Genomic DNA, 25,611 nt, shown 5'->3' with positions numbered 1-25,611 from the left:
GATTTGTAATAGCCCGGTTTTAGCTAAATCAGAACAGTGGTTTTGGAACCACAAATTTGAGGTCGTAAAATTATTTTAATATTATTTTTGGCATTTTCAACATGTGAATTTGATGGTAGTAAATTTTCGTGATTTAATTTTATCGATCGAGTGTTTAATTTGATAAAAGGACCTAATCGCGTAAAATGTAAAAGTTGCCTATTAATGGTTAAAGGTGTTAAATTGCTATGGCTTATTAAATGTAAAGCCCTTATTATGTAATTAGACCATAATTTTAGTAAATGCACATGGATGGACATATGTTAGTGGATTTTCAATGTATTAATAAAGGTTAATATAGTAATTTTTGAATTAATGTTAATAAATTAAAACAAAACAAAAGATTAGTGGAGGTTCATCTTTGTTTTTGCCGAAAATTGAGAAAGAAAGAATTCATCCATGGCTATTTACGGTTCAGTCACTTGGAGCTAGAGGTGCTCATGGGTCGGGCCGGGCCGGGCCCAAAAAAAATTTCAGCCCACTTCCTAGGCCCGGGCCTAGCCCGGCCCGAAATATGGGCATAAGATTTTACCCAGGCCCGGCCCGTGGAAAAAATAGGAAGCCCGGGCCCGGCCCCTTTTTTTTTTACTTACTTAAAACTAATTGTTATTAAAATTTATTCATTTTTTTCCAAAATTACAAAAAAAGGGTAAGACATAGCAAACCTAGAAGAAAAAAAATCATGTGTTAGTTTGTAAGATTATTTCAACCTCCAAAAAAAATGTTCTATATGTGAATGTAATATATTTATATTATTTTTACTTTGCAAATATAAAAGTGAAGAATTATATTATTTTACTTTTTCAAAAAGTTACAAATTTTATAATAGTTATTTTAATTAATACATATTACATAATAGTATAATACCGAACTCTTATATTGCACGAGATAATAAACTAGTTATTTAACTATTCTAGCCTTGTGATACAAGATCAAACTTGTCACATGTCTTTAAGTAATGCTAAAAAAACACACATCATTTACGAAAAGTAGCTAAGGTTGATTGTTTCGAAGGAAAGGGTGTGATAGCAACCTGCCTAGGCCTGCTGTTTTTCTGCCTCAATAGCTTGTTTCTGCAATAAAACAAAGCAAAAACAAAAAAGATGAGATTAAAATTTGGCAGTTGAAAGGGCCGGGAGCTCAACATTGTTTGATTCCAATCAGTAAATTTCAATAGCTATGCAGAGAACATTGCTACAGAAACAAATGTAAGAAAGAATGGCTATGCATAATATTACATTACATGAATTATATGCAGATAATATAAATGCAGAGAACATTGCTACAGAAACAAATTTCAATGGCTATGCAGATAATATAAAGAGCATTATCAACGTATCAGAAGAAGGAACCCATGAGTATTCATGAAGGAAAAATGTAAGAAAGAAAGGAAAATATAGAACCCGTGGCAGTATGCATGAAAGAAGAAAATGTAGTGTTTTGTTTGCATGTAGTAGAGCAAAGAAATAATGAACCCGTGAACCAGCATGCATGAAAGAAGCAGAAAAAATATACTTGTATGTGATCTCAGAAAAAATATACTGCAAAATGCAAATTACATACAGTCTTTTCCATTTCCCTTTCAATCCGGTAATTTTATTATCTACTCCTAATAGTTAGGTTACAGATTCAACTATTCTTTCAATAACTTTTGAAGCCTATACTTAAGGTACGTACAGGTTGTTGCTAGCGTTAATCTTGACGTTGAAAATATGGCCATTTGACTGAATTATGGTAATGGGGATTTTATTTGGCAAACCCAATTGGACATGTCCTAAGTTTTAGAAAACATTGGATTAGGTTTGAGAGTACATATAATCACAATCTAATAAGCTTCTTTGAAATATAGGATAAATAAGAAATGATGTTGGGTTAGTCCAAACTCCAAAGAGAAACCAGCATCAGCTACTGCTACTGCTAGTGCTACGCTTGCGTGTCGACCAGGGCTTTCGGTGAGAAAATGACTACTACGGGACTCCACAGTCCACACCCACGCTCTACAGTAAGTCTCGCATGTTTAATTTTTTTCAAAATTTATTATATGATTAGATAAGAAACAATAAAAATTTCAATCAGTGGAGGAATATAACTGTGTACACATTATCCTCTTAATCTGTAACCTAACTTTTAGGAGTAGATAATAACTTATTTTTACAGTAAAGATCAAACTTATATTTACAGCCACTACAATAGATCAAACTTATATTTACAGTAAATATCAGAGAAAGAAAAATTAAAGAAAACTAACCTTTGATTTTGGAAATGGGTGGAGTCGTGGAGGACTGGAGGTGGATCGGGCACGGGGTTAGGGATTTGTGGAAGAGGGGAAACAGGAAATGGGAGAAATGGGTAGAGCCGTGGTCTGTGGAGGACTGGAGGTGGATCGGTGGAGGACTGCTGCCGGAGGTGAAGGTGAAGGTTGAGAAAAAAATGGAGGGCAGTCAAACTAGGGATTTGCGGAAAAGGGGAAATTGGGGAAATGGCCTGGGGAGTGGGGGGACGGACCTCGTTTTTTGCCCAAGCCCATATTTCAGGCCTATATTTTTACCCGAACCCTCCCAAATTTTGGGTAGGCCGTCGGGCCAGGCTGGGCCGCCCGGTCCGTGATCACCTCTACTTGAAGCTTCAATTAGTATGTGATTTATGTCCTGTTTTTGATAATTTCTATGTTTTTTATGATGAAAATTAAATATTTGTTGATAGATTATTATATTTTATAAAGTAATTTTTTATAAAAATCTAAATTAAGGATTTATTTGTGAATATTGTAAATTGAGGGGTTGAAATGTGAAATGAATGGAATTAATTGGCTGGTAGGGACATAGGGAAGATTCGGCCAAGCATGAGTCTATTGAAATTTTGTGTATTTTGTGTTGTTTTGAAATAGGGACTAAATTATAAAAATGTGAAATGTTAGGGGCTAAAGTGCAAAATGTCCATTTATGTGTTTTTGGATGAAATTGAACGAATATGTCTTTAAATAAGTTAAATTTGAATTTATTTAGATCAAGAAAGGAAGAAATCGAATTTGGATCGGGAGAAGTCAAAAGTTGTTGAATAGTCGTTTTGACCCGTTCGTTTCGTATTCGAGGTAAGTTCATTTGCAAATAAATGCATTTAAATTGTGTTAATTATGTTTGATTATCATTGAATTGTATCAAATGTTGAAAAGATAAAAACAAGCCATAATTGACAGAGTCACGAAGTCCAAAACTCCCGTACAAACCTTAGGAATAGTATAGGATACAAATGTCATGGCATTAGGACTCCCGAGGTGTGATTTCGTGTAAGACCATGTCTAGGACATTGGCATCAATATGCGATTACGTGTAAGACCCTATCTGGGACGGTGGCATTGATATGTGATAACATGTAAGACCATATTTGGGATATGGCATTGTATGTGATATATGTGTTTCCGAGTATCCTTAAAAATTTCGAATGGTTCAATGGGAAAAGTCGATACAATACGGAATGGTTATAAGAGATAAATGATTTAAGTATGTGTGAAATTGATATGTACTTTGAAAGAAAAAGGTAAGTGATGTTGTTTAATGAGACAAAGTGAAATACATGAGAAAAGTGTTTCTATATGTGTTTGAGACTAGTTATATTCAGCTTAGTTGAAATATATTATGTATGTTTTTACGACTATTTATTTGCTTATGATTTACTAAGCTTTCAAAGCTTATTTTGTGCATTTTTTTATTCTTTATTCTATTTTATAGTTATATAAAGCTAGCTCGAGTTCGGGGATTGTCAAGGAACATCGTCACACTATCGAGCGCTATTTTGATACTTTAAAAGTTTGTATTTGTGATATATGGCATGTATAGGCTAGTTTCGATATGGTTCATTTTGATCTATATATATATAGCCATGCAAAAATGGCTTGATAATGATGCTAATGTTTGTGTATATTTGGTCATGGTATAAGCTTATTTTGAGAAGTATCTTTCATGGTATATGTGTATGGTGTATTGGTTATATGTTTTGGTTGAGTAACGATTTAGTTGATGGATGTGTTTTTACTATAATGCATACGTTCCCATAAGCTAAGTTATGTATAAGTGATTGCTTGCATATTGGTTGTTTAGGTAAGGTTTGTGATGGCAAAGTATGAATATGTTTTATAATTTATTGGATGGTTATCTAGGTGCAGACATAAATGGTAAATAAAGTATATGATTTAGGTATGTTTAGTTATTTATATGGATACTTATAAAGTGACATTTTGATGTTTGTATTAGGCTATGAAATGGTATAATTAGCTTTGATTTGAGTTGTGAAATTGGTTTGATTATTGGAGGTTGTATTGATGACTGAATAGATGAAGTTAAATGGCTTGGTATAGGTAGTTTGGATTGGTTATTGAGCATATGATTTGGATATACTATAAATTGTCTTTTGTGTCCGAAAATGGTTAATGATATTACGGTAAATTATGCATGAATTGGTAAAGTACAAGATCATATTTAATTGTTTGGTAATATTTGATAATATCTCATGTTTGGATGTTATTTAACTCGTATGGTGTGTCTTGTTTTGACTTAATAATTCGAATGTGCATAGGTATGTAAAATGTACATTTGACAATTTGCTAATGAAATAGATTTATAAAATTGAAGATCATAATATATGTGCTAGGTACCACATATGAAATGATACATGCTTGGTTTTAATTTAGGTAGTTGAATACTATGAATGTGATATTCATATGGTTCGAAAATTATATTTATAAAGCACGTATTGTATGACTTTGATGCATGTTAGTTGGTTCGAAAATTTGATTGAACGGAGGATATTGATTTGGATGAATTTGAAGCATGGGTCGTGTTTGTAATATGATTAATAATGCAAGTTTGAATTAATTGGTTATGTTCTTTATACATATGAACTATGTTTTGTTCGGTAATGTCTCGTAACCCTAATCCGACGACGGATACAGGTTAGAGGTGTTATACAATTCTTAAATGTTTTAAGGTGATTGGCGGAAAGTTGGATAGAACTGAGACCCGTTATCTAGCAAGAAAGGAACCAACGGTATAAGGGATGAATGCCACACTCAAAAGTGATAAGTTCAAGAATAGAGATAGGATGACGCCACTAGCAAGCTAGATAAGTCAGATCGAATCACCAAGAATTATGAGAGTGAACAACTCACAAAGTTGGATATATTTCATATATAATCAAAGTTAAGTAACCTTACAAATTTCCAATTACAATCTTTATATAGACCCTAAGATGACTAATCAGATTCGGCACTAAAGTAGTTCACACTAGCTTTAAACATGTTCACACAAAAGCATTAAAATTCTGTTCATGAATATTGTGAGTTCATGTATGGCTGAATAAACATGTTTTTTTCCCAAAAACCCGTTCATGTATGCTTAACCAATAAGAAAGCTCCTGGTTCCATGAATTGTGCATATTTAATTCATATCCATCCCCCTTGGCCGAATGTCTCTTGCATGAACCATGCACCTCCAATTTATGAGACGCATTAATAGCTTTGAGTGCATGAATTGTTGTCATGGACCTTGATAGTTCATTCCCCTATTCGGTACATGTAGAACACAATTCAATGGTTGAATTTATGAAGCACATTCCCCCTTGATTTGTTCATGTATTAGCCGAATGATAGATGCATGGATCACGCATCTCTTTTAATTGAAGCTTTAATGTGTCTGAAATACATAAATGGGAAGTTTGTATCCAACTGATTCATCCCCCAATTTCGATGCATGTATGTGCTGGTACATTGGCTGAATTAATGAGGCTTAACTCCCTTGAATATTGTACATGAATTCTCTCATGCATGAAGTAATTGATCAGCCACATACTTCTTTCCTTGCCACGATTCATGATCAGGTGAATTGAACTTGGAAGTTAGTTAAATGTTGCACAAAATAGCTCCTAAGTTACATGCACAGTCGAGTGCATGGTCATTCATTAACTAGCTTCAATGTATCAGCTAGATACATGAATTTCCAGGTGAAAACTAGCTCCCTTTGTTCATGCACATGCGGGTGCATGCTTCCAATTAAATAACTCCAATGAACCTGAACATGCATGAATGTCCAGCCGAATTTAAGACAACATGAATGCCAGCCGAACCTTGAGACAATCTGTAGGAAACACAATAAACACATGATTAAACACACAATTAAAAGATGTAATAGACTAATACACATTTAATAAATTTGTCTTCTTAACATGTATTAATTCTGTCCCAATTAAAACAAGTAATAAAGTTGTATAGATTTGGACAGAATTAATAAGTTTAAAACACATTTAAAATGTCCAGATTTTTGACACATTAAAAATCAAATTATTAATGTTTAAACCATGACAAAATTATGAACCTTAGACTAATTTAATTAACTAACTATGACCGAATTAATTCTGTATTTCCAGCAATTAAATTAATAAACTGAAATTAAAATATTCATTTTGCACTTGGGCCCCTCGTGCTTGGGCCAATTCCGATGTCGCCGAGTTGTGTCGTGACATGATGCGGCTGAGATCGCATCAACAACAAACGACAAGAACTCTTTTAAACTTTTTCAGCGAGAAAATTCTATTTGACTGATACTAGACCTCATTCTATTTATTTCGAGTATATTAGGTTTTTCTTAAAAACCCTATATTTCCTAATTCGGGAATAGTTGATATTTTAATATGAATCAAAATTCATTATAATAATTAACTAAATATAATTATTATAATTACCATAATTATAATAATGTTTGACCAAAAAATTACAATTACAATAATTATAATAATATTCGATCATAAATTATAATTACAATAATTATAACAAGGGTTTCAGTAAATTATTTTTAATTAAATTTTATGCGAATTAAATTCATATATATTAATTTAACTATGTTCTCATTATGTGTACAACATACTTGTACATATAATTCGTTTGAAATTTAACTTCCCAATTAAATTAATTCTATAATTAGTTTAATTCACGTGACAACTAAAAAACAATACCAACTATGTTTGGATTCTGTTCGTTTCAACCATAGGGTGTGACCCTGTAGGTTCTTGTAATGTTAGCAGTAATACTAGAACAATTCTAATATTACAAACAATGAGTGGTATCTAGCAATGAATCATTGCTACCTAAGTTACAAGAAGTCATGATTTAACATAACCTCTCTATGATTAACCCTTCATGTATTAAATCCTTTTGTCATTTATATCTAGAATGGACACAAGTCATGGAATAGTCACACTTGTATAGTCCATCTAATGTTTCTTGATATCCTAAGTAGACTATGATAAACAAATAAGTATGATATCTCATATCAACTTATTCGAGCATGGCCATGCATTTCTAGTCTCACTCAATCAAATGGCCTAAGATATTGCTCCCAATATGTAAGAGGGACGAATCCTATATTGATCAATCATATCCCACTACATAGATTGTGGTATATCCAACATCAACCTTTATAGAACAATCAATTACAGTGGACGTTTGACTGTATCAAAATATATGACTCACGATGTTGGGATAATGATGATCTCAAGTCTGAGGATCATATACATAGTAATCACTATGAGTAATGTTGTGGCTGTTACATAATAATCCAAAAAACATACATACTTAGACCAGGCCAGTCCAATATGCTGTTCTCTAACACACATACTCATGTATTGATTTTGACATCTCATGTCGATAATAACACTTTGTCATCAATAAAATACACGTTAGTCTTAATGCATTATTGTTGTCCAAGCCCACAATAATACTCGACTAAGAACCTTTATTCTTAGGACATTATTATAAAACAGTTTATTTATATACATAGAAAAGAAACTAAAATAATAATGGCAATGCCTGATATTAATAAACGAGGTAAAACAAGTATGTTATTACAATCATCTCATGATTGGTCTCTAGGCATAATCTAACAGAAAGGTGAGTTAGGAGCCACCAGATGGGGAATTAGTTAAAGAAAACTTTGGCGCATCCTACCAACAACATCTAAACAGATCTATATCAGGAGTTATAGTTAGAAATAACGAAGGTTTAGTTATGGCATCATGTATTTATCCGGTGGAAAATGTACTAGATCTTACCATGGTAAAAGCATGAGCATGTCTACAGGCAATGACATTTGTAAATGACCTAGGTTTCAGAGAGGTGTGTATGGAAGGGGACGTCTTAATCGTGATAAGGAAGCTAAAGACTGCAGACAATGAAAATTCAACCATAAAAAAATTGATAAATGAGATAAAAAAAATAGAGTATCGAGTTTCAAAAGGCTTACTTTTCGATATGTTCCACAAAGGGCTAATGAATGAACACATGTATTGGCGGTGAAAGGTTGCTAGTACGATGGCTCATTTTATTGGATAGAAGAAGTCTCAATGAAAGTGGAAATTTTCATCGCTGGAGATAGGAGGGGGTTTGGAAATGAGTAAATCGAAGTTGAAGGGTCTGAGTTCGAAAATGGTTCTAATGTGGGTTGTCTTCCAATGAACTCAAGGAATATAGAGAGGTTGAGGGACAAAAAGTGGGAAATAGCCGAAGATTGAGTTGAATTCCAGCTAAGCTCGGATCTGGCTCTGATGCATGAAAGGGGATAAGTTCTCTGAAGAAAATTGAAGGGTTGTTTTTTTAAGAGACTATTTAGGGTTTCGATTTTTTAACATTGATAGTTGTGTATGTTTGTCTAATTTACTGAGGTATTAAGCTTTCATTAAACGTTCATCTGTTTTTAAGTTGTGCCCGAGGCATCGCAAAGACGTGAAATAGTGGATAGACACATGTAGCCCACGACAGAATAGGGGTTTTAGGAATCTGTTCAATTTTCACCTTAATAAATGCAACAGTAGCTTTTGTTTGCAACAAAGAAAAGTTGAATAAAATAAAAAAAATTATTTAATAAAGTTAGTATTTGGTACAGTAGCAGTGTACTTTTTTATTTCATAAACAACTTAAAAAAATTGCCATGTAAATTTTTAAATATTTATTTTATAACTATTTTACTATACCCCTATATGGCACTTGTCAACCTCTTAACTTTACTTTTGGAATTTAAAAACTTCACCAACAATTTACATTTTAAAAAACTTATATTAATGGATCTAGGTAAATTTAGATTAATCTTTTACAAATAGATTAAAGGTAAAAATTTAAAGTCTATGTTTCAATTTGAATCAATTCAATTCTAATCCAGTTACAAATATAGTACAATTATAAAGATATGTCCGATTAAGTACAATGTAGAATCAACTCAATATAAAACACAACAAACGAAGAATAAAAAACAATTAAATCAAACTGAAAAAGATTAGATAAAACAAGACTCGTAAATTACAAACATATATTGTGAATAATTTAAAATCACAAACAATCACATCAGATAGGCACAAAGTGAGAGGAAAACTCGTAATATCAGAATATGATGAAGGATAATCTCAAAAATTGAAGGCGTCTACCTTTGCAAATAAGCGAAGGTCTCATTTAGAAAATGTTTAATTTTCTTTTCTTTTTTAATACTTTAAAAGCCCAAAACCCAATCCCATAAACCTAAAATCAGGAATTTTAGTCCGCCTCAGATCTCCGTCTCCACATGTACGTCTCTATCCTTCTCTCTTCACTTCTACTTTACTCTTTCTGAATGTTTTCTTCTGTTCGATTTCTCGGGGAACCAAGTTTAACTTAAAACCACAACTTCTGTAGAAATATAAATATGATAGACTCAACTCAAATATTGAGCTGCTTTAGCTGGTTTCCTCGACTGTAGACGATTTAAGTTGCGATTTATCAACTGCTGTGCTTCGGTTGGTGGGTTTTTTGGATGATATGATACTATATAGATTTTTTTTATTTTATTTCTGTTTACAAGCTTTGGTTTCTAGTTGTTATTCTGTAAATTAAATGTTTGGGTATATATATACATGTGTTTTAGTTCCATTTTGCAAGTTTATGCTTTTAGGTTTTGAAGCCCATTTTTCATTTCATGTGTGTTGATTATACATATTTGATTGAGAGGCTTATAAAGGAAAGAACGATAAATTGAGGGTTTGAGTCCTGAGTTAAGTCTTTTATTCTTTTATTTATCAACCATGTCTGAAGCAGGAGCTGAAATCAGAATGATCTGTGTTTTGGATTTGGAATTGATTGCAATGCCACTCCAGTGTTATGTTTTCCGTTTTCTTTATATGGATTTGTTTTCAATTGAGCAGGAATGGCTACCAAGCAGCCAAATACTGGCCTCTTTGTGGGACTGAACAAGGGACATGTTGTAACCAAGAAGGAGTTGGCTCAACGTCCCTCTAATCGGAAAGGAGTAAGTACGTCATATATTGATTAAGTTTTATGTAGAATAATAGTTATCGAATATGAAGCAATTGAAAGAGAAGTTGAGAAAACCGCATAGGGAAGAAGTAGCAATACTTTTAGGTTGTCAAGTTAGATCTGCTGTTGTTCTTTGTATTTCTCTTTTGAGAAGTCTGTTTCATAGTTGGTGTTTTCTTAGCTTGAAGTCGTGGCCCTGATTTATCTAATTAATTCAGAAAACTAGCAAAAGAGTCCATTTTGTGAGGAACTTGATTAGGGAAGTTGCTGGTTTTGCACCATATGAGAAGAGGATTACTGAGCTTCTGAAAGTTGGTAAGGACAAACGAGCGCTCAAGGTTGCTAAAAGAAAGTTGGGAACTCACAAAAGGGCAAAGAAGAAGCGTGAGGAGATGTCTAGTGTGCTCCGCAAGATGAGGTAATATCTTATATCCGAGGACAAGCAAGTATTCCTTGTCTTATGTTTTGAGGGGGCATTTGCATTCTGAAAATGGTAGTAAACTCGGTCCTTTCCTTGCAGGGCTCACCCTGGAGGTGGAGAAAAGAAGAAGTGAAGCTCTCTGGTGACAAGTCACCTTGATGATTTCATTAGAGAACTTTGTTTAGCATATGTTTTAACGTATTGGTTTGAGACTGAAAACTATGCACTGAATCTCGTTTGTTTAATTTTATAATGTATGCTAAATTTTTGTGTTTAGTTGCATGTCCTTGACATGTTGGGTATTGCCTTGTTTTCTTAGCCGTATGGATTTGGAAGTTCATCATTGAGTCAAGAGAGCATCTTTCGTCGTTTATTTAAACCAAATCGATTAGTGGTCTCAAATTTTATTGTCTTGTGTTGCATTTAGCTTAATGAGCCCCGTTGAGGGGGGATGAGACATCAATCAAACGCTTTAGAAGCTGCCCATCATTGGGTCTAAACAGACTTAGTTGGGAGTTGGGCAAAAATGTTATAATATCCTATAAGAAAGATAAACCACACTTTTGATCACTAAACCATTTGTAAATTTATGTTTTGGTCATTAACATAAAAAACCTACAAAATCTCACTGAATGATAAAGTTATCTTTTAAGTCACTAATGATTGAACTGTTAAAATCGATATTGTCTGGTGTAGCTTATCCAAATAAAAAATACGAGTTCATCCGTCTAGCTTATTTTATGAGCTTCACTAGGACATTTCCAAGTTGAATTCCTTAACAGGAAGCGGCAGCAGCAACAAATAGATTTAAATTATTAGTACACATTTTACAAACATCATTGGATTGATAACTAGGTACCATCTAATGACCAGAGATCGGAAGAAGAATTACATGCTTCTCTGCTGCAAAATTTACTTATTGGTGTCCAAGAAAGAAAGGAAGGGGACGAACCTCTTGGGGAGGCTATGTTCTGAACCTCTGAGTGAGTTTCTCAACTCCTTCCCGACAATCTCCTGCCACTCGTTTTGCACCTTCTTTAACAGCCGAACTAAATCCTGCTGTGGTTTGCTGCATCTCCTGTACTGATCCCCTTGCCTTCAACACAGCCCCATCTTTCAATTCTTCAGCCTTTGCACCTGCCTCGGAGGCCCATTTTCGCAACACTGAAATCAAATACTGGATCCTCTGGACAATCTTATCGATGAACTCTCTAGATTTGCCTTCTACTTCACTTGCCAATGTCTTGAGCTTCCCCACCAACGTTTCACCCCTGCTAATAGTTCCTTCAACTGCAACTTGCTTCCCTACATTTACCCACGTATCTCCTGCAACACTCTCTTCATGGAGGTCATTGTCAACCACCACTTTGACTCCCCGTCTTTCCCACTGTTCCCTAGCCTCCTCCAGGGCTTTTGCCTGTTCTCTTGCTCGTTTCGCCTCATCCTCAGCCCATGCCCTGAATTATAGGAAGTTTTGTACCATAATTGAGTAATCAGTTTAATAATTGAATGAGAACAAGCACAGGCATACATCTAGAAGAAAAACTAAAGGGGCAAACGAAAGAAAAAGACAAACAAGAGGCAATAACTGAAACTCCTACTGAATATTACAGTGACCCCTAAAGAAGAAAAGCCAAAGCTATTCATGATATATAAGGAATGCCGCAGAAACATTAATTTGACCACCATATAGAAGCCAAATGTATTTCTCGACTCTAGAACTTTACCTAATAGAATCATTTAGCAGTTAGCACAGGTCAAACTTTTACAGCTTTAACAGAGATTTCAAATTTATACAATGTCAGGAATCATTCAACATTGATCATCTTGCCTGGTGCATCTTTTCCAGTTCTGCCTAGTAACAAAGGGGACATTTATCGATTGAGCAGATGTGCATGACTATTTGAAATCTGATAAATGCAAATTCTCAGGAAATGAGAATTAACCAAAGTTTCATCTTACATTTTATTTAGCTGCAAAGATACAAGAGAACAAAAATATCCTATCACTCTGTATCCTTGAAAATATTATTCCATGAAATGAAGCATCTAATATATATATTTGAAGAATCATTTGTCATTCCTCCAGATTAAGTTGTTGAAGTACTGTTTCAAAACTATGTGATAATAAAGTTTATTTCCTTACCTGGCCATTGATAAGGCTTTTCTTTCCACCTCCAACTCATGCTGTAACCTGACAATCTCTTGGGTTTCATCCTCTGTTTCTTTTCGTAGTTTGCTAATTCTTTCCTTCTCATATGATATCTCTACTTTGTCATTTATCATGCTTTCCAACTGCTCCTCCACTTCACGCCTTAACCTTGAAAGAATTTCCGTTTCAGCACTAATAGCAGCACGGTCCTTCATTAAGACCATATTCTCTTCCTCTCTCTCAGTTCTTAACCTTTCCAGCTCGCGCTTTGCCTCTTCAGCCATTTTTTCCAAAGCATCAATCTTTTCACGTTCCATCGAAAGTTCTTTCTCAAAATTAGCATTAACATCTTTCTCAACTTCAGCTACTAAAGCATTGTGAGCAGATACTGCATTTTCTGCCACTGATTCAGCTTCAATACGTGCTAGCTCCTCACTTACTAGGTCAGAAGCTTCACCAGTTGCAATAGCAACAGCTGCTTGGGCCTTTGTCACAGGCTTATTTGGCTGGAACAATCTTGTACAACCTGTCAGGATAATGACAATAACAAAGGCATATAATCATTAAAAATATGATGAAACTTAGAGAAAGTAATTACCATTGAGATGACTTACCAAAAGCAAGTGCTATTATTCCTGGTTCTCCAGTAGACAAGTCAGCTACAAGTGCAGGCCATGCATCTGGATTTATCTTATCAATGTCTATAAAACCAGAAAGTTGGTAGAGGATCTATACATGAACAAAACAGTAAAATTAATAACATACCCACTATAACATGCAAGAAAGAGATGAAATGAACATATAAACAAACTCAAAATATAAGCGACCTCTTGGTCAGCTTCTGGGAGTTGTCTTTTCTCTAGAGCCATTTTCCAGCTTACAAGATCCTGGCGTGATAGAGGGCTAGAAAAAAAAAGAGAAAATAAGAAGCAAACCACAAAAAGGAAGTAAAGTACCCTTGCATCTAAAATAAAGCAATTAATAATGAATGTAAAACTGCAATGCAATTTTACTCATGATTTTAGGTTTTAGTCAGGCTAAGCATATATTCTATTAACATTTTACAAATAAGTTATAATGAGAATGGGTTAAGAAAACAGTGGGAAAGTAATCGAGAATACAGATGGAAAAAGGCCTTGCAGATGGGCAATAAAATAGTGGGAAATTAACATTGGAGAAAGCATTAATAGTGGCTATAATTTTAAAAAATTTAGGGGTTTCATTTTAAAGGGCTTAATCAGAATTTCCAAAAAATTTGTGGTTTAAATAAAAAAATTTAAGAATTTTTGAGAGGCTTAATAAGAATTTTTAAAAATTTTGAGACTTAGTTAAAATTTTCAAAAATTTTAAAATGCCTAATAAGAATTACAAAATTTTGGTGGGCCTAATACCAATTTTCCAAAATTTTTGAGGGGTCTACGAGGATCCTCCTCTGAGCATTAACCAAGCTAAATATCAAGGCTTATATTGCAAAATGAGTTTAGTCTGAACAGTAATACCTTTCAGGAGAGAAGTAAACTGGGCCTCGATTGTAATTGAGCAGTTCTTGATTTGAAAGCTTGCTTGAGATAAGTCCAGCCTCTGCCAAGCCTGAATCATGCAACTCAATTAGCAAGAATAGTTATAACAAAAAAGAAAGTTACTCTACCAATATGACCAAGAATATAAAGTCCACTTCTTAACCTTGAATCGATGAAAAATCAGGGTCTTCAGGTATGATGTCATCAAATGCAAGTTCAGTAACATTCTCAACGTACATTGCAGGATAAACTTTTGATACTACATTCCTGCAAGCAGCAAAAAGGATTAAATTTACAAGCATAAAGGTATCTATTACATGCTAATTCCTGATGGCTTCACACTGCCATACATGGGAGTAACAAGAAGGCATATATACCTTGAAAGAGCATTGCTTGCTGCCACTAACCACCGAGCATACTCACGACGTGTACAGAGATCACCAGGTAGAGCTTCAGCCTCAATAACCTGGAAAAGATACATATATATGAGTAATAGGTCACGAGTTCTCATATTATCTGCAAGGGCGAATACTTTAATAATTCTATATCTCAGTAAGAATTAAATACCTTCAAAACTTGTAGAGCTGCAAGTGCCTGCCCCTGAAACTGATCAACAACTGCAGGAACTAGAACCTCTCCCGGGTGAACCTGTAGATCTGCAGAAACTGCAGATGGAGCAGGTATACCAACTGGGGAGAAGGAACTCCTATGAGTTGGTGATTCAAAATCTGGTATGCCATCTTTCATCCCATCATAATCAATTTTGCTTTGCTCTATTGTTAATGAATGAGCAGGTGCCAACACAGGGGTTGTTTGAGATGACTCACTCTCATTTAACTTATTATCTTCCAGAGATGCATTCTTTATTTCAACCGAGGGCAGTGACATTTTGAGACTCTCAAGGTTTTCTTCAGTTTGAGAGGAATCTATGGTTTCCAGATTGTCTTCAGGTATAGCCTGAGGTTCTAAAATTGGTTCCAACTCTGAACTAACTGAGAAACCCACAATTGAAGGATCACTGATTGAATTGGAACTAGAAGAAGAATCCACTGAGATACTGGAATTCTCTTTTCCTTCAAGTTTTCCCTCGTTGAGATCATTGTCTAGGTTTATTGGGTCAGACAAGTTAGTATCAATAGTTTCTTGAACACTAATCAATTTGTCTTCAACCTCTGAAGTTGCTTCAGGTGAACCAATGTCAAGGTTGCTATCTGACTCTCTTAGGCTTGATGCAACAGAAGAGACACCCACAGCATCAGATTCAGGCAAATTAGGTGATATTGGAGTTGTGTCCAGGAAAACTGACTCCCCATCCAAAGATGAAACATTTTGCCTGCCTTCTTGAATAGGACTGGTGTTACGGGCACTATCGCCATTGGATGTCGAACTGTTTACTAAGTAGGTCCCATTGTCATTATCAAGATTATTTTCAGTAGAAGTGCCATTGGATTCTGTAGGTGCCGAAAGATCCTTATGTGTTCCTGTTTCAATTCCATTTTCTTTGGCTTGTTCACTCTCGTTATCAAATGAAACTTCCTGTTGAGCTGTTAAGGGTTCCAACTGCTGTTTGGGTCCTGCAGTCAACAAATGGTATAATCTTTCAACACCAGTTCTCGGGGATTGTTGTCAATTCATCTAAATTAAGTCCAATAAACACAGAAACCAAAAAAATTAACAGAATATAAATAGATAGAAGAGCATGGTAAAATAGAACCAAGTGAAATTGAAAGAGACCACTTACTGGAAGTGCTTCGATTACTTAGGGACATTGCTGCAAAGGAAAGCCCTGCTACCAGCACAAGTCCAGCTGATCCAGCTCCCATAATTCCTAAAAGCAAACTACTTACGAATTGTTATTAGTCCATCATATGGAACCAACTATTTTAATTAGTCCAAACAACCCCGAAAGCTATTTTCGGGATTATGCCTCAAATTCAATGCCTAAATATCATATGATTCATATATGCTTCATTGCTATGAAAAAGCTTTGATTGACAGACAGTAAACTAGCATTTAGTGTAAGGAAACATAATTAAAAACTTAATCAGAAAACATAATTAAGAAGCCAAATAGCAAGCAAGAAATGCTTTAACATTTTCTTATTCTCTTCTACTCAACTCTTGAAAACAAAATAGACAGCCGAAATTCAGCCAAGAGAAGTAGTGAGAACATTTGTTTGTGCAAGGTATAATAGATAAATACCTCCAAACCTTCTTCTCCCTCCCGAGCCAATGGAATCTTCAACAGTATCCGAATCGGACCAGCCGGAAAAAGTATCCGCCCCAGCAGTGGAGTCCGACACAATCCGCGAAGCAACATTACGACGTCGTTCCAGTTCCTTAGTCCGGCTTAGTGAAACCGAGAGCAGACGAGGACGACGATAATCAAGCAGGAGAAGCGGACGTGGTTCCCTGCAATTCCTGCAACGGAAAGCCAAGCGGAGCTGAGGAGAGCTTGGAGACCACGAGGCAGATGTAGAAGCCATCACAAACGGAAATGAATTGAGACAGAGAGAGGATGGAGAAGAAGATAGAAGGTGAAAAAGGTGATTTGTTCTAGCTAGGGTTTATGGTTGGTTGGTGTTGTGTTGATTCCTTCTTTTCGTGCAGACAAAGAGACAAACGGAAACTGTGTGAACCTTTATCTACTTCTCTACGAGTACAAAGGGACGCTGCTTCACTTTGAGTCTCCCTCTTGTCTTTTCTTTAATTAAATATACTAAAAATAAATAAATAAACATGATACCGAAAATAAAAAACCATCATTATATGTTATTTTCATTTTAATCATTTTTGTTATATACACTCATTATTTTTAACTTTCTTTAATCTTTTTAAGAATTTTATATGGAATTACGTGCGTTTTTATAGATTTTTTTTTTGAGTTTTATAAGAAAAACTTAAATTTTTACAATTAAAAATAATTTTATCTTTTTTATTTCTTTTACCTTTTTAGTCAAAGAGAAAAATAGGGTTTTACAAAAATTAGTTAGGTTTTTTTTTTAAACCGTGAAAACATGAGTTTTTAAATGGAATTGAGTTATTGGTGAAAAATGTGACTTTAATCTTAGTATTTGAATAGCTTAATTCTTTGTAAAAATCCATAATTTTTTTAAAAATTTAAATTAATTCTATAAAAAAATATTTTTTGGTATAATTTTATAAATTAAAATGAGTTATCAAAATGAAAATTTACTAAAATTGGGTGACTGAAATGAGTATATGTAATGACAAATTTATGACAAGTGACTAAAATGATAAAAGTTGTGACAACGGTGACTAAGGGTGGGTTTGGATGGGCGATTGGGTGCCGTGCGGTGCAGTGTATTTAGCTTATTTGTTGTCTCACGCTAAAATATCGCTACAGTATCTAATCTCACCGCCACCGCTGTTTTTACACTAATCGCAGGTAAACACACCACCCATCCAAACCCACCCTAAAATGATAAAAGCATCTAACAACAGAGCCTAATTTTGCAAACTTTTATTTTTGATGCCCAAAATAAAAGAAAATAAAAGCTTATGAGAGTTGAGTGACCAACCGTATAGTTTACTCCTAAATAAATTGCTTAGCAAGTTTTTCTTACCCAAGTTAAGTGCTAGGAAAAAAAACATAAAAATAAAGCTTAAATACAAAAAAAACTAGTAAAATAAATAAAATTTAATTAATATCTTAGTAGAAAAATCATACTTAATTAAGGTTTGAATAGAAAATTACATATAATTAATGTCTTAATTGAAGGTTAGGAATCAATTAAGTTTTCTCTGAAGTCTCTATTGACTAGGGTGTTCAAAGCAAAATACTTCCCCTCGTTGCAATTTTCTAGAGTTGTTTGAAAGGCATAATCCTTCCTTCATTTGAAGAAGCTTGCATGCTGCCAAACGGTTGCTCTTAAAGGGTATACGTTGGCACTTTGGTGGCGATGGTACAAGAGTGTTTCACAACCCTTAGCTCATGGATGATCGAGATTTTTATGTTATGTCCTCCCCGCTACTAGGCATAAAAGATATAAGTGTGAAAGATTTGTTACAAAGTGATGAGGGGCTTGAGATAAATCTTTTCTTAAAGGCATTCTGGTTCCATTTGACGTAGCTCGAGTCATGATCATTCCCTTTAGTCTTCAGTTACCTGATCTTGTATGGCATTTCACCAAGGTAGTTATACGGTCAAATCCGATTATGTGCTTGTTGTGAATTCTTTTATGAATATTGAGCAAAACCTTGTTGTTGCTAGTTGGTCGCATATTTGGAACGCCTACCTTCCTCCTAAAGTGAAAGATTTTGTATGGCTTTGTTTAAAGAATTTTATTCCATATAAAGCCCATTTGTTGGAGAAAGGGTGTAACACTGACTCATACTATTCAGGCCGTGGTAAGGTGGAGATTGTTGACCATTATTAGGTCCAAAATATCAAGAAGGGATGAATTAGTTTTTTAAAATTCTTTGCAAAATTATTCTAAATGATGGGGAAAGGGAAGAAAAGCTTGGACAATTCAATTTCTAGTGCTTCAACTCCAATTGCCTACCTCCACTACCTTGGTATACCTCAACCAATGATTTTTCATTTCACTATACTTGAATTGTTACATTTCAAGGAAAAGGTATAGCCTTTACAATCCTTATTTTTTTCACAAGGCTAAGATAGAACATTCTCTTAGTTTTTATGGCTCAACTAAATCCCTATAACTTTTTTGGCTCAACTAGAAACCCTTTACAATCTACTTAATATTTTATACCACAAAAACCTTAAATATGTTCTTTACAACAAAGAGAAGATGAGCAAACTAGCACTGAACCCCTAGTAGGTGTGTGTTTGCAAATTGAAGCTCTAAATACAAAGATTTGAGAGTAAGAAGAGATTTTATAATAAACTCTCAATAATATGTACAAGAGAAGTGAAGAAATTTTTTTTTAAGTTGATTCTTTTGTGTTTGATGCTTGGATATGTCTCTCTTAAGGATGCTTGGATATGTCTCTCAATAATATGGGCATTGCGGATGAATTTTAGCCATTGGAAGCATTAATTTCCGGCTTAAAAATTGTTCTTGCAATGTATGTCTTGAGATTTGGCAAGATGTCTCGAGATATGGCTGTAAAATAACCGTTGGCAGGCTATGTTTCGAGACATGTCTCTAGACATACTAACCAATGTCTCTAATAAATATGCAGCCCTTGAACCAGAGTTTTGCTTCAAAGTTTTTATGTCTCGAGACATATAGTCGTATGTCTCAAGATTTGCATACCAAAGTCCCTTAAAAACATTTTAAACACCTTAGAACATTTTGGTAGTAACCCAAAAATATTTAAATAAGTTAAAACACATTTAAAACACATTTTTGAATACATTGCAAGTATTTGAAAATGCTTTAAAAATGTTTGATAAAATTTTCAACCATATTTTCACCAAACGACTTGGGAAATACAATACATATAAAATTTATTTTAAATGTTGTTATATCAAAAGCTTGAGACATCAAAGTTAACAATATCCCCTTTTTTATATAACAAAAATTTAAGAGAAATTTGCATTTTGAAAAAGTTCCTTCTAAACCGTTTAGTCATTTTCAAAATAGAACTCTCCCTTAATAAAATAGTCCTTGAAAAAATTAAGCATAAACACTTAAACAAGACATAAACATATTGAATTTCAATAAGAGATATACCAATGAAGCATTGAACAATTTCAATAAAATCTAAGACTTTAAAAAGACTTTATGCATGCATTTAAGATAAAACATGCTTATGCGTATATGTATAAAATACCTACTAAAACAAATTTACTAAGCAAATAAATTTTTTGATTGATTAGTGGTTTAAATATGCCAAAGGTCTATGTACTCTTTTGAAATTTAAAACTTATTCCCTATAATTTAATTTTATTGTAAGAATTGTTGATATGATTGTTATAAAAAAATAGGTAAAACTACTTCTTTAGCCTTCAACATTTATAGTTTTTTGTTAAATTGGTCCTTACTCTTTAAAAGCACTTAAACAATTACAAAAAAAAGTTTTAAAATTCAAAAGTTTTTTTTTCCATACTTGTAATAAAAAATTGCAAAAAATTGTGAAAAATTAAAAACTCTTTAAATTTTTAAAATAATTTTAGAAATATGAAAAATATAAAAAATTCTAAAAATTAAAAAAAGTGGTATTTACTCCATGAAAGGTGATAATGTCTTTTTAAACTTTAAGCTATTCGTCCGGTCTATATTAAATCAAATTTGAACAAGTGTTTTATTTTAAATTAAATTAATTATCCATCAAAAATATTTTTATATAAATTCAATTATAAAGTATATAAAATATTAGTGTAAAATAATTTTTAAACAATGATACAAATTCTAAATCGGTTCAAATTAAATTTATATATATATTTTAAAATACACTATATTAAAAGGTTTTTATATAAAAATGGATCCCATGTTGACAAAATAAAAATGTAATAAATTAAGTCATCAAATTTTTATATAGTTTATTTTGAAAAAAAAATTACAATAATTTTTAAATTTTAATTTGAATCGGTTTAGAGTTTGTTTCATTATTTAAAAATTATTTTACACTAATATTTAATATGCTTTATAATTAAATTTAATTAAAAAAATTTTGATATATAAATTATTTGAATTAAATTAAAAAATTATTTGTTCAAATATGATTTAATATCGACTGAATAAATAGCTAAAACTTTGGAGAGACCTTATTGCCATTAGAGGTGTTTATGGGTGAGGCCATGCCAAGGCCCGATTTCACAAAACTTTTTTAGCTTTGAGTTCATTTCGCCTAAATGGGCCATTTAACTTTTAATAATAACAAATGATTTTATAATTTAATTAAAAAATAATATTAATATTTTATTTTTATTATTTTAAATTGCAACACTCCATACCTAACCCGATAATCGGGTTCAAGTTACAGGATATCATATTCGTTGTTGAAGCAACTATGATCAACTATATTCAAATTCCATCATTAAACACTTAGATACGAGTATCACATGTGTGATATACGATATATAATCATTTCTAGGTCATATATGAGCTTATGAAAGCTCAATGCTATCCTAAGGTCGAACGAGGACTAAACTACAACATTATCCAAACATCCCAAGTTGATTTCACGACATCCAGGGTTTGACGTCGTGACTTTGAAGACAGTGAGCAAACTTCCCAACCTAAGGACCAAATTGTAAAGTTATCAAAATATTACAGGCTCAATGTCACGATATCAAACAAGAGAGTCGCGACAAAGAGAGCTAGTGTCGTGACATTCAAGGTGTGAAGTTACGACATCCTCGACAATCTACTAACTCCCAATTTCAGATATTCTGAAGCTAACATATATCAACAATAATTGGCCTTAAGGACCCAATTGATCATCCAACACAAACAAGACATGCTCAATTTTCAATTACCAAATGATTTGTACCATTTCCATGCATGATCAAAACCATATCCATATATTCACAACTTATTTACAAAAAATTTGACCATTTCCAACTTAGGACTAGATAATCCTAGGTACATGCCATTTGACCAAAATAGAAAAAGAGCTATACAAATTCAGTTGAGTTGAAAGCTATGATCTAAATGCTGACTGCACTTCTCGGGGCTTCGAGAATACCTATACTTGCGCACAGAATAAACAAAACTGTGTGCTAAGCGTTAAAGCTTAGTGGTACTTTCATGATTCAATATATTATAACATAACATTTGCAATTTAGCATAATATGCATAATCTCAATATCTACCAATACATATCTTATAATTCAACACAATTCATTATATTATGTACATATGAGCATTCTTATAGCAATGAAAAACTAATCTACTCAACATTTATCATTTTTAACCAATTCAATTCCTTTGCCATTTACCTTTCAATAAGCCATTTATCATTCATATTCAATCATGAATTCAACATCTATACACACATGTCAATGACATTAAGTCATCTCATTTACCTTTTAATTTACCATTCAATTCCTTTTTGGAGTCTATCGTCTCACTCGTATTCCTTTCGCCCCCAAGGCTCATTTTCAATTGATTTGCACAAATAAGTTATAGGCTTTCTTTATCATAATTCACATATGAACATATTTGATTCATGTGAACATAACGTCCAAATCTTTCACATATGAACATATTTCTTTATCATAATTCACATATGAACATATTTGATTTGCACAATATGAACGCGCAATCTTCAAGTTTGAGTCATGCTAATTGGGAGTATAAATTGAAGATTTGTTGATTGATATTCAAAAGTGTATTTGACATTATGAAATTGTACTATAGGTACATACTTATGACATATAATTATTGATAGCACGTAAAGGATCATGTAAATTGGTTAAAAGAGCCAAAATACGAAATATAAAACAAAAAATAAGTCCCAAAAATAGTGTAGTTTAAGAGTTTGCATGTCACACAAATAAATAAAAATAAAATGTGAAAACATGTAACTATTTTGAGTCAGAATTGGACTCCTCGATCAATGGTTGCTTCCCCTTGCTTTTTATCGCTGTGCACCTGAGAACTCGTCTCAACTGCTCTCCTAAGCCTTTCAACACTACTCCTCCTCTAGTTAGATGCGCAAGTGTGTACTTTATCTCCATATCATCCTGGCTTGAGGTTGAATCATTCTTTCTTATTTTTTTATTCATTTTCTTCCCATTGCTCTTTTGGTTTTCTTTTCCACACCTTTCTTGAACATTGCATAACCGTGGCTTTTCTGGCCAAGTTGGGACATCTAACCTGTAGTTACCCGCATAACATTTGACGTATGGTTTCATTGCCTCTATCATCTTGGAACCGTACTTTCGCCATTCTACTATCTCATCCACCTTTATTAGGAGGTGATAGAGCTTTTTCTTTATCCATGATTCTTTAAGTGATGATCGCGGTGACTCTTCCTCTTCTCTATACTTCTGGGCCCTTTCACCATTTAATTCTTTCTGAAGCTCTTATATTTGCCTATACAATGGATTGTGATGTGATCCAGCCCGGGAAGTCGAGTCGTTTCATAAAGTTTGCCCGATCGTCGACGAGGAGAAGTTCTAGTAGTAAAAAAGGTGTAAATTTGTTTAAGGTTTACGGAAGCTTACGAAGTGATTTTTGAAATGGATGGAAAGATTAGAAAGATGTAGTTTCGATTTAATAAAAGAAATAAATGATAGATAATTTGGGATAATTGGTGGAGATGGAAAACAAACTTAACGGAAGAAAGATTCAACACTATATCGTAGTGTCACCTTGTTTCTTATGTCGTTAAGGTGGATTTACAGAATGGTGGATTGGTGAACACCATACCAGTTTATGGTGATAAGTTCAGAAACAAGTTGGAAGACGCCACTAGCATGCTAGATAAGTCAACGAGACTTGTACAAAATTTGAGAGGAGACAAACTAACTCAAGAACATAATGTTCATAAATCAAATTGGCAAAAGTTATCTAACCTCAAACAATGTCTTCTTACAAACTATTTATAGGCATTATTTTAACTGTTCAAATGCCTATTTGTGACCTTTCACCTTCAACAATTAAATAAAGTTACAAGCTTTAATTTCATATTAAACTCATGTAAAGAAGCCAATGAGTCATGTCTCTTCATTGGAACTTGAAGTAGTTGAAAAGGCATGTCAATTCTCCTTAATGAAGACTTTAAGCATCCTTAATGTCTTTGATTGATGTCCCTTAAGCTCCCTTGTAACCACATGATAAAAGCTTGTGTAACATCCTCTTAAATGACACTATGATGAAGACTTAAGACTCCAAAAACGTTTATACTTGAATAGTCTCTTTTGGTCCATTAAACATCCTCCTTAATGTTCTTTTAAAAGCTTTGAAACTGTCCCACTTTGAAGAGTATTTAATCATATGAAAAGTCACCTGTAAAATAGATATTTAAGATTAAATAGTAACTTAAAACACTAAAAAACAACATATTTAATAACAGTCATTCACACAAATTAATTGAACATGCAACTTAAATCACCTTATTTAAAATGAAAATAAACACACTTTAATTTATGTATTAAAATGTAACAGCCAATTAAATAACATACTTATATAAACAAACTCAAACATATTAAAAAACTAAGATGCTTAAATGCAAGGTTTAGGATACAGACTAAATGAACAAATGAGCTACTTAATGCATGACTTAATTTAATGATGCAGACTTAAACTAACATGGGAGTTACATAATGCATGTCATAGTTAAGAGATGTAAATTAATAATGTAGGACATTAATTAAAGATGCATATTAATGATATTAAAACTAAAACATAATTAAAGACACAAAAGTAAATGAATTAAAGTCCTTATTCTAGCAACCAAATTAACAAAATAAAATTAAAAGCTTCATTTTGAACTTGGGCCCCTCGAGTTTAGGCCAATCTCGATATCGTTGAGTTGTGTCGTAACATGATGCGGCTGGGACCGCATCAGATTGCCTATTAGATTTTTAGTTTGACAATTAATATGTTCAGGTGGTGCCATTGGGACTTCAGTAAGTCGATACAAATCAATGATTGAATATGGAAAAAATATCCCAGCCTCGTATTGTACCATGCAACGCATTATATATCTGTAAATCCAAGTCTCTACACAGACACATTTCTCCTGCTAAATATCATTTAATAAAATGGCACGGAAAGGATCAAAATTTTTTGACTTGAGAGAAGGATAAATTCTCGTACAAATGAATTGTATCCAAAGTTTAGCTAGATGAGTTAATAGGGTCATATCGAACATGAGTGGTAGATTCGTGTCTTCGTCCCATGTCCATTCACCTTCACTTTCAGTTAAATATATCATTATATCATCTAAATAAAAATTATGAAAGTTTCTTAATTCAAGCAATTTGATATCATCATTCTCATAATGCGGGACATTATAAAGCTCAGAAATTATTGAAGGTGAAATTTCAACCATATGACCCCTTACAATGACTATGTGTGGTCTAGAAAAAATTAGATTGGCGTAAAATTCCAACACCACCGAAGAGTCCACAAACCCTTAAGGCTAGAGACAAAATTTGCACCATTTTTGGAATCTTACAAGCCCTCAAAACTCCTCTTTGAAATAATCCTCAGAGTTGGACCCACATTCTTGTATAAATGGTTGCCCATGAAGTTCTCAAAATAATTCATTTTT

The 25,611-nt window shown here is 33.3% G+C and overlaps 2 protein-coding genes across 6 annotated transcripts; one reads left to right on the top strand and one right to left on the bottom strand.

The window, feature by feature from the left end:
• Positions 1 to 9,423: 9,423 nt before the first annotated feature.
• Positions 9,424 to 11,060, top strand: LOC107917778 (60S ribosomal protein L36-2). 3 transcript variants are annotated; one of them, XM_016847090.2, is made up of 4 exons: positions 9,424 to 9,637; positions 10,252 to 10,355; positions 10,582 to 10,781; positions 10,884 to 11,060. In XM_016847090.2, exons 2-4 carry the CDS (start codon positions 10,254 to 10,256, stop codon positions 10,915 to 10,917), a joined length of 336 nt encoding a protein of 111 aa, XP_016702579.1. In that variant the 5' UTR covers positions 9,424 to 9,637; positions 10,252 to 10,253; the 3' UTR covers positions 10,918 to 11,060. The 3 variants fall into 3 exon arrangements, with proteins under 3 accessions (XP_016702579.1, XP_016702596.1, XP_016702587.1); XM_016847107.2 differs by having other exon boundaries at positions 9,517 to 9,846; XM_016847098.2 differs by having other exon boundaries at positions 9,517 to 9,850.
• Positions 11,061 to 11,413: 353 nt separating this feature from the next.
• LOC107917767 (myosin-7B) lies at positions 11,414 to 17,147 on the bottom strand. 3 transcript variants are annotated; one of them, XM_016847072.2, is made up of 10 exons: positions 16,658 to 17,147; positions 16,197 to 16,283; positions 15,023 to 16,029; positions 14,833 to 14,921; positions 14,619 to 14,722; positions 14,435 to 14,525; positions 13,763 to 13,838; positions 13,550 to 13,664; positions 12,930 to 13,461; positions 11,414 to 12,241 (listed from the first exon to the last, which is right to left on the bottom strand). In XM_016847072.2, exons 1-10 carry the CDS (start codon positions 16,938 to 16,940, stop codon positions 11,749 to 11,751), a joined length of 2,877 nt encoding a protein of 958 aa, XP_016702561.2. In that variant the 5' UTR covers positions 16,941 to 17,147; the 3' UTR covers positions 11,414 to 11,748. The 3 variants fall into 3 exon arrangements, with proteins under 3 accessions (XP_016702561.2, XP_016702571.2, XP_040954076.1); XM_016847082.2 differs by having other exon boundaries at positions 16,197 to 16,294; positions 16,658 to 16,696; XM_041098142.1 differs by lacking the exon at positions 16,658 to 17,147 and having other exon boundaries at positions 15,023 to 16,090; positions 16,197 to 16,294.
• Positions 17,148 to 25,611: the final 8,464 nt, after the last annotated feature.

The sequence above is a fragment of the Gossypium hirsutum genome, chromosome D08 (assembly GCF_007990345.1).
Source record: "Gossypium hirsutum isolate 1008001.06 chromosome D08, Gossypium_hirsutum_v2.1, whole genome shotgun sequence".
Taxonomy (NCBI): Eukaryota; Viridiplantae; Streptophyta; class Magnoliopsida; order Malvales; family Malvaceae; genus Gossypium; species Gossypium hirsutum.
This window is presented reverse-complemented; position numbering and strand designations above follow the sequence as displayed.